At 36.7% G+C, this 13,008-nt stretch overlaps 1 protein-coding gene across 3 annotated transcripts in view; it reads right to left on the bottom strand.

Moving 5' to 3' along the window:
- The window catches only part of NUP153 (nucleoporin 153), a 74,682-nt gene that overhangs the window by 14,957 nt on the left and 46,717 nt on the right, over positions 1-13,008 (bottom strand). For all 3 annotated transcript variants that reach the window (XM_004273541.4, XM_033434853.2, XM_033434854.2), the window contains 4 exons: positions 12,795-12,932; positions 12,059-12,157; positions 10,944-11,031; positions 1,733-1,858 (listed from right to left, as the gene is read on the bottom strand). In XM_004273541.4, the coding sequence (XP_004273589.1) occupies positions 1,733-1,858; positions 10,944-11,031; positions 12,059-12,157; positions 12,795-12,932 (451 nt within the window). The remainder of the gene's footprint in view (positions 1-1,732; positions 1,859-10,943; positions 11,032-12,058; positions 12,158-12,794; positions 12,933-13,008) is intronic.

Genomic DNA, 13,008 nt, shown 5'->3' with positions numbered 1-13,008 from the left:
TTTTTACCTTAATTACAGAGTTATTACAGTCCAAGATGGACTACTTAAAAGTAGTTTTTCACCTAAGCTATATTTCTAGTACTAATCACATATTTAATAAGCGACAGATGTAAAAGTCTACAAAAGATGTTTGGTTTATAGTATATCATCTTCCTCTAGGAATCTGTTTACTGTAGTTCAACCAATACCTAATTTGAGACTTAATTAAGGTATACACATAGAACCATGAAATAAGGAAAAGTCTTTGGAAATAAGGAAAAAAACCATGAGGAAAAGTCTTTGTGCTATCAAAACTGGCAACAGTTGAGTTTCACTCAAACTACACTGTATTTGTAGAAATGACCTTTCAATCCTTTACTCTGGACCAATTAACTTTTATTTTACATACACCAAAAAAACACCCGTTTCTCTAGCCTTTAGCATCAAGGGAAAAGAAAATCAGAGGGAAAGATGATACAGAAGGTTGTTAAAGAGGTTTTCTAGTGGTACAAGAAATAATCCAGCCTAGAGCTATTTTTTGCCTAAAGATAAAACAATCCCACATACTTCAGTTACTCCCAAAAGAGGAAAATGTACTATTTTGTTAATGATTAACGTGAGTCACTAAGGTTGGCAAAATTTTAACAGTAACCACTTCAAGGTGTTACAAGTTTTCTTTTCCTCCCACTTTTTTGGATTTTCCTGATTTCCCTCAAGAGAACATGTAACTTCTCCAAATTTTTGCTATTTAAAAAAAGTTTAAAAGAGGGGAGGAGTGGGCATTATGAATGCAAAGTGTAACTTCTATGAAGATAACCTATATGCATTTGATGCTGACTACCACTTAGTTCACCCTAACACAGGCATCCTGGAGTCCTGCCCATAACTGCATAAAACCGTCTATATTGAGACTGTAGTAGGCAGTATACCCATCTATAAAATGGGAGCTACACCAAAAAAACCTAATCCCTCTAAATCTTGCTGTAGCATCCAACCTTATTATTGAAGCTCACATGCAGTTATACATGAACACATGTGCTGGATAAATCTAAATTCTTTCTGAGCTACTAGATTATCTTATAAACACTTTTATATTCTTATAGTATACATCCCAGTTGGAATTATACTATCCTTTTTGATTTTCAAACTGAAAACCTATTCCTATTTGAGGACTTCTATTCATTATCTTCAAATTCTTACCCACTAACATTCATATCTTATTTTATTTGAAGTGAGTACTATCGTGTGTGTGTGTGTGTGTGTGTGTGTGTGTGTGTGTGTGTGTGTGTGTGTGTGTGTGTGTGTGTGTGTGTGTTACAGTCAGCATATGTTTCCTTTCCACCTGGCTTTGTTATATATATCCCATAACTGGGGAATAATCTGAGAAGAACAAGGCAGTTCAATGCTCTCAGAGAGAGACATGTCCAGGTATATCATCAGGTTTATTTACTTTTTTCCACTTATTGGCCCATCTCTAATTAACAGGCAATTCACATTTTCTCCTTCTATACTTGCCCCTTAGAGATTCCATTTTAGTGCAGAGTCCTTAAATTCTAAAGAAATAGTTACTAAGGTCTTGCACCTAAAAAGTTACATCTGATTACATCTACATTCAAAAGCCAATCTCCTATCAAACTAGACATCATTTTTTAAAAGCCTGAAGTACAACAAAGTATTAACAAATGATATTAAGATGAGATCATGATTTTGCAATTAAGATTTTAGATTATCTCAAGAGCAGCCATTATCTTACCAGGGTTCTTCAGAACATCTAGGACACTTCCTTCTTTCAGGGTTTTTGCAGGTTTGAAAGGGCCCTTGCAATCTTCATCTGGTTTCTTCTTACAGCTTGGACTGTTCACTGCAGTGATATCTTGAGCTGTAATTTTTTTTAATTGTAAGAGATATTATGCTAAGAAAAAGCAAGTTACATGTATTAAAAATCTCTCAAAGTCAATCTGAATCAACATCTTAAAAAAAAAACAAAACACCAAAAAAGTCACTGTAATTCAAAGATAATGAACAAATGATTTAAAGTACAGGGTTAACTTGCCATTACAAGGAAGCAAAAAATACTATTTCCCATACTGTACATCTCTCTCCTCCAGAAGGACAAAAAATTATATAAACTATATATAATCTGTAATTGTTACCAATAAGTTCACCAGTTTCATCAGACTGAAACCCTGAAGAGGATATGGCAACAGGGGTGAGTTCAAACACTGTATGAAATAGGTATTTGATTACACAGCAATTTACAACACTGATTAAAAAAAAACTTTAAAAATTAATGTTTATGGGAGCAACCTAAGTGTCCATAGACAGATGAATGGATAAAGAAGACGTGGCACATATATACAATGGAATGTTACTCAGCCATAAAACGGAATGAAATTGAGTTATCTGTAGTGAGGTGGATGGACCTAGAGTCTGTCATACAGAGTGGAGTAAGTCAGAGAGAGAAAAACAAATACCGTATGCTAACACATATATATGGAATCTAAAAAAAAAAAAGGTTCTGAAGAACCTAGGGACAGGACAGGAATAAAGACGCAGACACAGAGAACGGACTTGAGGACATAGGGAGGGGGAGGGGTAAGCTGGAATGAAGTGAGAGAGTGGCATGGACATATATACACTACCAAATGTAAAACAGATAGCTACTGGGAAGTAGCCGCATAGCACAGGGAGATCAGGTCAGTGCTCTGTGACCACCTAGAGGGGTGGGATAGGGAGGGTGGGAGGGAGACACAAGAGGGAGTGGATATGGGGATATATGTATACGAATAGCTGATTCACTTTGTTATACAGCAGAAAATAACACAACATTGTAAAGCAATTATACTCCAATAAAGATGTTAAAAAAATTTAATGTTTAATTAAGCCAGATATTTCATTTCTATAAATTTATCCTATGATTGAAAATATCTTTCAGTTATTATATTGAAAACCTGGATGATACTTAATAAAAGGGGCTAGCTACATAAATTACAGAACATTGACATGATGGAATGCTATGCAGCCAGAAAAAATCATTCTTAGAAGCATAGTTATGGGAAAGAGTAGGTTAGAAAGTCCAGAAGATTTTGACCGTTTATATCTAAAGAGTGATATTTTTACTTTTCATAGTTCCCAAACTTGCTAAAACGAACATATCCTTATACTTAAAATAAGAGATCTATATTGTGAGTACAATAATCATTTTGTCATTATATTTGTTTACAGATGAAATATGTTTGGGATTGTTTCAAAATTACCTGATAGGTGTGTTCATGTGTGTGAGGGGAGAAGGAAGGAGGGAGAGAGAAACAAGATTGGTCACAAAATGGCAAATGCTGAAGCTCAGTAAAGTGTGTATGGGGACTCAGTCTACGCTTCCACTTCTGAGAATGTTTGAAATTTTCCATAATAAAATATAAATAATCAGGTTTTTCTTCTAAAGTGCTTGCCAATTTAAAAGCAGTGGGTAAAGTAGTTCAAAAACCCTACCTACCCTTACCTCACACCATAAACAAAAATTAATTCAAAATGGATCAATGGGGACTTCTCTGGTGGCGCAGTGGTTGAGAATCCACCTGCCAATGCAGGGGACACAGGTTAGAGCCCTGGTCTGGGAAGATCCCACATGCCGCGGAGCAACTAAGCCCATGCGCCACTACTACTGAGCCTGCACTCCACAGCCCACGAGCCACAACTACTGAAGCCTGTGCACCTAGAGCCTGTGCTCTGCAACAAGAGAAGCCACCGCAATGAGAAGCCCGCACACCGCAACGAAGAGTAGCCCTCACTTGCCGCGACTAGAGAAAGCCCGTGCACAGCAACGAAGACCTAACACAGACAAAAATAAATTAATTAATTAATTTAACAAAAAAATGGATCAATGACCTAAACATAAGAACTGAAACCATAAAACTCTTAAAAGAAAACCTAGGAGGTGTATCTTCATGACCATGGATTTGACAATGAATTCTTAGATATGACACCAAAAGCACAAGTAAATAAAAAACTGAACTTCACCAAAATTAGAAATCTTTGTGCATCTAAGGACATTATCAAGAAAGTGACAACTGACTGAATGGGAAAAAATATTTGCAAATCACACATCTGATAAAGATCTAGTATCCAGACTATATAAAAACGCTACAACTCAGCAACAAGACAAACCAATTTGAAAATGGGCAAAGGACCTGACCAGACATTTCTCCCAAGAAGATATGTAAAGGGCCAAAAAGCACATGAGAAGATGCTAAACAGGAGTTCAGGTTTTTTAAGCATAAGCCACCTGTTCTCCTTGCTTGGCCCTGCAATAAACCTTTCTCTGTTCCAAAAAAAAAAAAAAAAAAGATACTAAACACCATTAGTCTTCAGGGAAATAAATGCAAATCAAAACCACAATGAAGGGCTTCCCTGGTGGTGCAGTGGTTGAGAGTCCACCTGCCGATGCAGGGGACGTGGGTTTGTGCTCCAGTCCGGGAAGATCCCACGTGCCGCGGAGCAGCTGGGCCCGTGAGCCATGGCCGCTAAGTCTGTGCGTCCGGAGCCTGTGCTCCGCAACGGGAGAGGCCACAGCAGTGAGAGGCCCATGTACCGCAAAAACAACAACAACAACAAAAACCACAATGAAGCATCACTTCATACCCACTACGACGGCTATCATCAAAAAATGGAAAATAGTAAACATGGTGAGAACATGGAGAAATTTGAATCCTGCTGGTGGGAATGTAAAATGGGCCGGCTGCTGAGAGAAAGTTTTGTAGTTCCTCAAGAAGTTAAATACAGGACTATCATTTGATCCATCAACTCCATTCCCAGGTATCCAAAGCACTGAAACTAGTATTCAAACAAATACAAGTACATGCATATTCATAGCAACACTATTCACAATAGCCAAAAAGTGGAAAACAACTCAAATGTCTATCAACGAATAAACAGATAACTTATGGTATATCCATATGATGGAATATCATTCAGCCACAAAAGGAATGAAGTAATGATACATACTACAAGACAGATGAACCTTGAAAACGGTACGTGAAAGAAGCCAGATACAAAAGGTCACACTGTATGGTTCCAGGATAGGTAAATACACAGAACACAGATTAGTAGCTGTCAGCAGTTGGGGGGTGGGGGGGGAAATGGGGAAAAACTGGTTAATGGGTACAGGTTTCCTTTTGGAAGTGATAAAAATGTATGGTACTAGTTAGAGGTGGTGACTGCACTAAACACAATCAACATTGTGATTGTACTAAACACCAATGAATTGTTCCCTGTAAATGATTAACTTTATCTTATGTCAATTTCACCTGAATAATAAAAATGTGCAAAACACAAAACACCATACCTATCTCTTACAACTGTGTCAAAACAAAGAAAAATGCTTTTATTACTTTATCACATGCTATCTTCCTTTATAATTAAAATTGAATTGCTTTTAGCAACTTAAGGTAAATTTTAAGGATTTCCTAAAGTATACTCAAAGAGATGGAAAATGAAGATAATGGGAAAATTAGCTCCTATCACAGCGTAATCATGACTTCCACATTTTCATCAGCTTTTTAATGACAAAAGTGGTGAGAAACAGAGGTCTCAATGTAAGAACAATTCTATATATGCCACTCATAATAAACTCCTGAAAAATCTGGATAATTTCCCCAGATGTAATGAAACACAAAAGTTGTTTTAACAAACTATTACTCATTCGGTTACCATTAGTAAAGCATTAATAAAAACTGAAGGACTTCAATGCCTTTCCCTCATAACCAGGCATGAAAATGAAATTTGAACTGGTTTATTCTTCTTGAATTCACAGTAACATTAAAGAAAAAAAAATCATGTGTTAAGTACACCTGAAATATGCTTATTACTTTCTCTTACACAGGGCTGTTTTATTCAACAAAAATCAGGATTGAAAACATACCAGTCAAATTCTTATTTTGTGCCACTCTTGTAATCTATGCTCTTGTCTTCCAGATCATCCAAAGACAAAGACTTTCTTAGCTGGCTCTTTGACAGCTTTTTAAATCTACCTTTTGAGGGAGGATCTAGTTTTTAAAAATTCCCAAACTCAGTAGATAGTCAACGAAACACTTCTGAATAAGGCAACAGCCCCTTAACTGGTGTCTCAGCATATGACACCCCACTCCCACCCACCTGCCCACTCAACACACTGCTGTTATGCCAAGGCACCATCTCACCCCCTATAAAAACCACCCAATGTTTTCCTACCACATTCAGATTAAAATCCAATTATTGAGCATAGCATTCGGAGAATTTTTAGAATTTAAAGCTACCTCTCAATCTCATGACAAATTATTTGCGGTTTTCAAAGTATGCCATGCTTTTCCTCTTGTTCTCTTGCATTTGGCTGTTTGTTGGGTGAGAAATGCCCTTACTCAGAATTCTTGACCTGAGTAACTCAGCCCAGATTATTCTTCATTTCCCAAACACCCAATACTTGAAACAAAACCACCACCACCACAGCAAAAGCCTATGGTTTAATTATCTGAATATTCATTTCTTTCCCTCTATTATGCCCATTTTTTTGAGTTTAGAAATTATATATCACTATCTGCAGAGGCTGGCATAACCCTTATGCATAAAAATGCTTGTGAACTCAAGAGTAAACCTACAGATGGAATTCACTGTAATTACAATGTAGACCACCCATGAACTTCCTGTAACATTTCATTTATAGAGCTTCCACGGCCAGAGACCCGCTGAGGGAGCTCTCCTGTTGCTCAGATGATGACGTCTGCTTAGCACAGAGGAGAGTCTGGTATTGAGAGCACTGGTAGACAGGTTAATACCAGACACCTCTGTGAGACCTGGTGGGCAGCCCTGGGATCAGTAACCAGCAGTCACGGCTCCTGGAAGGATGCCTAGATCTGGTGAGTGGTGGCCTAGGAGCAAAGCTGCAGCAACAGGAGTAGTTCCAGTGACAGGAGCAAACGACAGCACAGCTCCCTGTTGCTTGGTTCCCACAACTGAGGACAAATTTATAACCATCAGGATATTCCTGAAATAATACATCAAATATGATACCAAGAGAAGAGTAACAATAACCGCTGTAATCAAAAGTAAACACAGTGGGCGACCTTCAAGATGGCGAAGGAGTAAAACGTGAAGATCACCATACACTATACGACTAGATACCAATTACAGGAAAAAAATTATAAAAAATACAAACACATGGAGGCTAAATGATATGCTACTAAATAACCAAGGGATTACTGAAGAAATCAAAGAGGAAATAAAAAATACCTAGAAGCAAATGACAATGAAAACATGATATCCCAAATCCTATGGGATGCAGCAAAACCAGTTCTAAGAGAGAAGTTTATAGCAATACAATCCTACCTCAAGAAACAAGAAAAATCTCCAACAACCTAACCTTACACCTAAAGCAATTAGAGAAAGAACAAATAAACCCACCAAAGTTAACAGAAGAAATCATAAAGATCAGATCAGAAATAAATGAAAAAGAAATGAAGGAAATGATAGCAAAGATGAATAAAACTAAAAGCTGGTTCTTTCAGAAGATAAACAAAATTGATATACCATTAGACAGACTCATCAAGAAAAAAAGGGAGAAGACTCAAATCAATAGATTTAGAAATGAAAAAGAAGTAACAACTGACACTGCAGAAATACAAAGGATCATGAGAGATTCCTACAAGCAATTATATGCCAATAAAATGGACAATCTGGAATTCTTAGAAAAGCACTATCTTCTGAAACCAAACCAAGAAGAAACAGAAAATATAAACAGACCAATCACAAGCACTGAAATTGGACCTGTGATTAAAAATCTTCCAACTTGGGCTTCCCTGGTGGCCCAGTGGTTGAGAGTCTGCCTGCCGATGCAGGGGACACGGGTTCGTGCCCCGTTCTGGGAAGATCCCATATGACACGGAGCGGCTGGGCCCATGAGCCATGGCCACTGAGCCTGCGCGTCCGGAGCCTGTGCTCGGCAACGGGAGAGGCCACAACAGTGAGAGGCCCGCGTACCGCAAAAAAAAAAATCTTCCAACAAAAGCCCAGGACCAGATGGATTCACAGGCAAATTCTATCAAACATTTAGAGAAGAGCTAACACCTATCCTTCTCAAACTCTTCCAAAATATAGCAGAGGGAGGAACACTCCCAAACTCATTCTACGAGGCCACCATCACCCTGACACCAAAGCCAGACATGGATGTCACAAAGAAAGAAAACTAGAGGCCAATATCACTGATGAACATAGATGCAAACATCCTCAACAAAATACTAGCAAACAGAATCCAACAGCATACTAAAAAGATCACACACCATGATAAAGTGGGGTTTATCACAGGAATGCAAGGATTCTTCAATATACGCAAATCAATGAATATGATACAGCATATTAACGGACTGAAGGATAAAAACCATATGATCATCTCAATAGATGCAGAAAAAGCTTTTGACAAAATTCAACACCCATTAATGATAAAAATTCTCCAGCAAGTGGGCATAGAGGGAACCTACCTCAACATAATAAAGGCCACATATGACAAACCCACAGCCAACATCATTCTCAATGGTGAGAAACTGAAACCATTTCCATTAAGATCAGGAACAAGACAAGATTTCCACTCTAACCATTACTATTCAACACAGTTTTGGAAGTTTTAGCCACAGCAATCAGAGAAGAAAAAGAAATAAAAGGACTCCAAATCAGAAAAGAAGAAGTAAAACTGTCACTGTTTGCAGATGACATGATACTATACATAGAGAATCCTAAAGATGCCACCAGAAAACTACTAGAGCTAATCAACAAATCTGGTAAAGTAGCAGGATACAAAATTAATGCACAGAAATCTCTGGCATTCCTATACACTAATGATGAAAAATCTGAAAGAGAAATTAAGGAAACACTCCCATTTACCACTGCAACAAAAAGAATAAAATACCTAGGAATAAACCTACCTAAGGAGATAAAAGACCTGTATGCAGAAAATTATAAGACACGGATGAAAGAAATAAAACATGATACAAATAGATGGAGAGATATACCGTATTCTTGGATTGGAAGAATCAACATTGTGAAAATGGCTATACCACCCGAAGCAATCTACAGATTCAATGCAATCCCTATCAAACTACCAATGGCATTTTCCACAGAACTAGAACAAAAAAATTTCACAATTTGTATGGATACACAAAAGACCTGAAATAGCCAAAGCAATCTTGAGAAAGAAAAATGGAGCTGGAGGAATCAGGCTCCCAGACTTCAGACTATACTACAAAGCTACAGTAATCAAGACAATATGGTACTGGCACAAAAACAGAAATATAGATGGATAGAACAGGATACAAAGCCCAGAGATAAACCTACGCACATATGGTCACCTTATCTTTGATAAAGGAGGCAAGAATATACAATGGAGAAAAGACAGCCTCTTCAATAAGTGGTGCTGGGAAAACTGGACAGCTACATGTAAAAGAATGAAATTAGAACACTCCCTAACACCATACACAAAAATAAACTCAAAATGGATTAAAGACCTAAATGCAAGGCCAGACACTATCAAACTCTAGGCAGAACACTCTAATAAATCACAGCAAGATGCTTTTTGACCCACCTCCTAGAGAAATGAAACAAAACCAAAAATAAACAAATGGACCTAACGAAACTTAAAAGCTTTTGCACAGCAAAGGCAACCATAAAAAAAAGACAACCCTCAGAATGGGAGAAAATATTTGCAAACGAAGCAACTGACAAAGGACTAATCTCCAAAATATACAAGCAGCTCAATATCAAAAAAAAAAAAATCCAATCCCAAAATGGGCAGAGACCTAAATAGACATTTCTCCAAAGATATACAGATTGTCAACAAACACATGAAAGGATGCTCAACATTACTAATCATTAGAGAAATGCAAATCAAAACTACAATGAGGTATCACCTCACCAGTCAGAATGGCCATCATCAAAAAACCTACAAACAATAAATGTTGGAGACAGTGTGGAGAAAAGAGAACTCTCTTGCACTGCTGGTGGGAATGTAAATCTCCAGCCACTATGGAGAACAGTATGGAGGTTCCTTAAAAAACTAAAAATAGAACTACCATATGACCCCGCAATCCCACTACTGGGCATATCCCCTGAGAAAACCGTAATTCAAACAGAGTCATGTACCACAATGTTCACTGCAGCACTATTTACAATAGCCAGGACATGGAAGCAACTAAGTGTCCGTTGACATACACAATGGAATATTACTCAGCCATAAAAATAAACGAAATTGAGTTATTTGGAGGTGGATGGACCTAGAGTCTGTCACACAGAGTGAAGTCAGAAAGAGAAAAACAAATATCATATGCTAACATATATATACGGAATCTTGAAAAAAAAAAAGGGTTTTGAAGAACCTAGGGGCAGGACTGGAATAAAGAAAAAAGACACAGACGAGAGAATGGACTTGAGGACTCAGGGAAGGGTAAGGGTAAGCTGGGACAAACTGAGAGAGTGGCACGGACATATATACACTACGAAATGTAAAATAGATAGCTAGTGGGAAGCAGCCGCATAGCACAGGGAGATCAGCTTGGTGCTTTGTGACCACCTAGAGGGGTGGGGTAGGGAGGGTGGGAGGGAGATGCAAGAGGGAGTGGATATGGGGATATACGTATACGTATAGCTGATTCACTCTGTTATACAGCAGAAACTAACACACCATTGTAAAGCAATTATACTCCAATAAAGATGTTAAAAAGGGAAGATTTCATTTATAATAAACTATCACTTTATTTTGACTAAACAAAGACAGTGGATAAATTTGTTATTGTGAGCATCCCTTTCACATCCAAACTGTAACCATTCACATTTAGAGAGCTAATTGTATTCAAATGAAACCATTTACAAGAACGGCCAAAGGTAAAAGATAATTTAAAATATCAATCTAATGTATTTTTATGTGAAATATTATGGAAATGGTTCCTTACCTGAACTCCTTGTAAGTGGCTCTGAGGCACCACTAGTGCCACAACGTTCTGCTGTCTTTGCCACGGGCACACTAAATGTAAATCCAATCTGTAGAAAGAGAAGGTGTCTTTTCAGTGTCCATTTAGCTTCAAATGATTATCAAATATAAAGCTCTACTTTATGCCAAGTCAAAAAAATATACTGAATACCACATGTTCTAAGATTCACAGTTTCTCCCATTTTAAATCTCTAAAATTGGTGTGCTTATAATGAATGGTGTGTCACAGTTTAACAAGAGCATTTTAAATTTCTGAAGCATTTTTTCATTCAAAGCAATACGTAAAATAATGTGTTCCTAATGCCCAGTTCTGGATTTCTAAATGCCATTTCCTAATAAAAAGTATGAGACTTTATGGCCAACAAGTGCATTTCAGGCATGTGGCAGGGAAGTTACAAAATGATCTGGAACATCTAGTTGTGACAGAAAACAAGGACACAGTAAAAACAGAAAGTAACATGTTAAAATGATACACATGCCAAATACAGGTAGGGCAATTTGAACATTAAACTTATGTATTTTCTTACTCAAAATATTTATTCTTAATTATGAAGAAACAAATACATATTGTGGGACATAAAAACTTCCAACTTTTCTAGATTAAAGTCAATTCAAGAGACATGTTAACTAAATTCAATATGACTTAGATCAGTCCTAATTGTAAGTGGATCCAGGACCAAGAGAAACAAACAGCAATTAAAGGACAGTCTGGGGCTGATGGGTAGATGTGAACATGAACACTATTACTATTATATCATGTTACATTTCTTGGATAGGATAACTGTATTGTGGGTATACAAAGGAATATCCTTTTTCTTAGGGGATACATGGAAAGGTATTAAGGGTACCAAGACGTCTGCATCCTAACTTGCAAATGGTACATAAGAAAATGCATATGCATATATGTATATATAGTGAAAAATATATAGATGTTCATTCAAAGTTTTCTGTACATTGGAATTATTTTGGTAAGAAAAGTGGTATTTCTTACTACCAATGGCATCTTAGATTTGATTTTAAAAATACAGTATGCCTTTGAAATCAATAAATATGAAATATTCCTTGCTTGTTACTTACAGATGATGGAGGTAGTACATCTGCCTCAGTAGATTTTACAATTGGAGATGAAAATCTAAACAAGGGGCTGCCAGTGCTGTTTGGAGAGGTCATTTGTACCTAGTTTTCCAAATTATTAAAGAAACGACACAAAAATAGTTTTTTAGAAAAGAAATTGACAATAAAAAACACACCTTAAGCAAAATTAATTATTACAAAGAAGCCAAAAGCAATTTTTTCCCCTTTTGAATTTAAAAATCACTTTTTAACTTCTGAAAACTACTTAACAGTTAACTGCTATAAGATCTTGCTTCCTCTTGGAAGAGGAATATACATTACCTTAGAGGGAGATATTTATCTAAAGGGGAAAAATAACATCTATAAAAATATGTTCAGAAGATGTAAAAGGGAAAAAAGCATAAAAATTTCAGGAGATTAAAAATGTTAATACTACTTGAGAAACAAAAACATAAATCCACTCTCACTGAAAAAAAAAAAAGTATTTTAACTGGCAACATTGTTTGGAAACAAACTAATAATCAACTCTTCCTCTAATGCATTCATAAGAATTGAAGAATGCTCCCATCATGATGTACATTAAAAAAAAAAAGCAAAACACTATTTCCATTTTTCTCATCTTACTGAGTTGTTAATTTCCATAGTGAAAATTAATCATTGCTTTAAACAGATTAGCTTTTTTAAAAATAAAGAATGAGAAAAAACAAAAATCACCTCTATTGGTACAATGGTCTTTTACCTGGTTTGTTAATGATTGTGAAGGAGTAGTGGGTGATGGAGAGGAAGTTGTAATCACAGAAGAACTAAAATTGAAGGTAGGCAGTGAAGAACTGGTGATGGGTAGAGAGATTTTCGGTAATACTGGGACTTCCATTTCCTAAAACAACATGTTTTACAATGGTATATTTCATCTTTCGTGTCATACTTTTGACTCTACTTATTTTCAGGTAGAA

The sequence above is a fragment of the Orcinus orca genome, chromosome 10, assembly GCF_937001465.1.
Source record: "Orcinus orca chromosome 10, mOrcOrc1.1, whole genome shotgun sequence".
Lineage (NCBI taxonomy): Eukaryota > Metazoa > Chordata > Mammalia > Artiodactyla > Delphinidae > Orcinus > Orcinus orca.
Note: the sequence above shows the minus strand (reverse complement) of the source record. Positions and strands in the feature narration are given on the sequence as shown.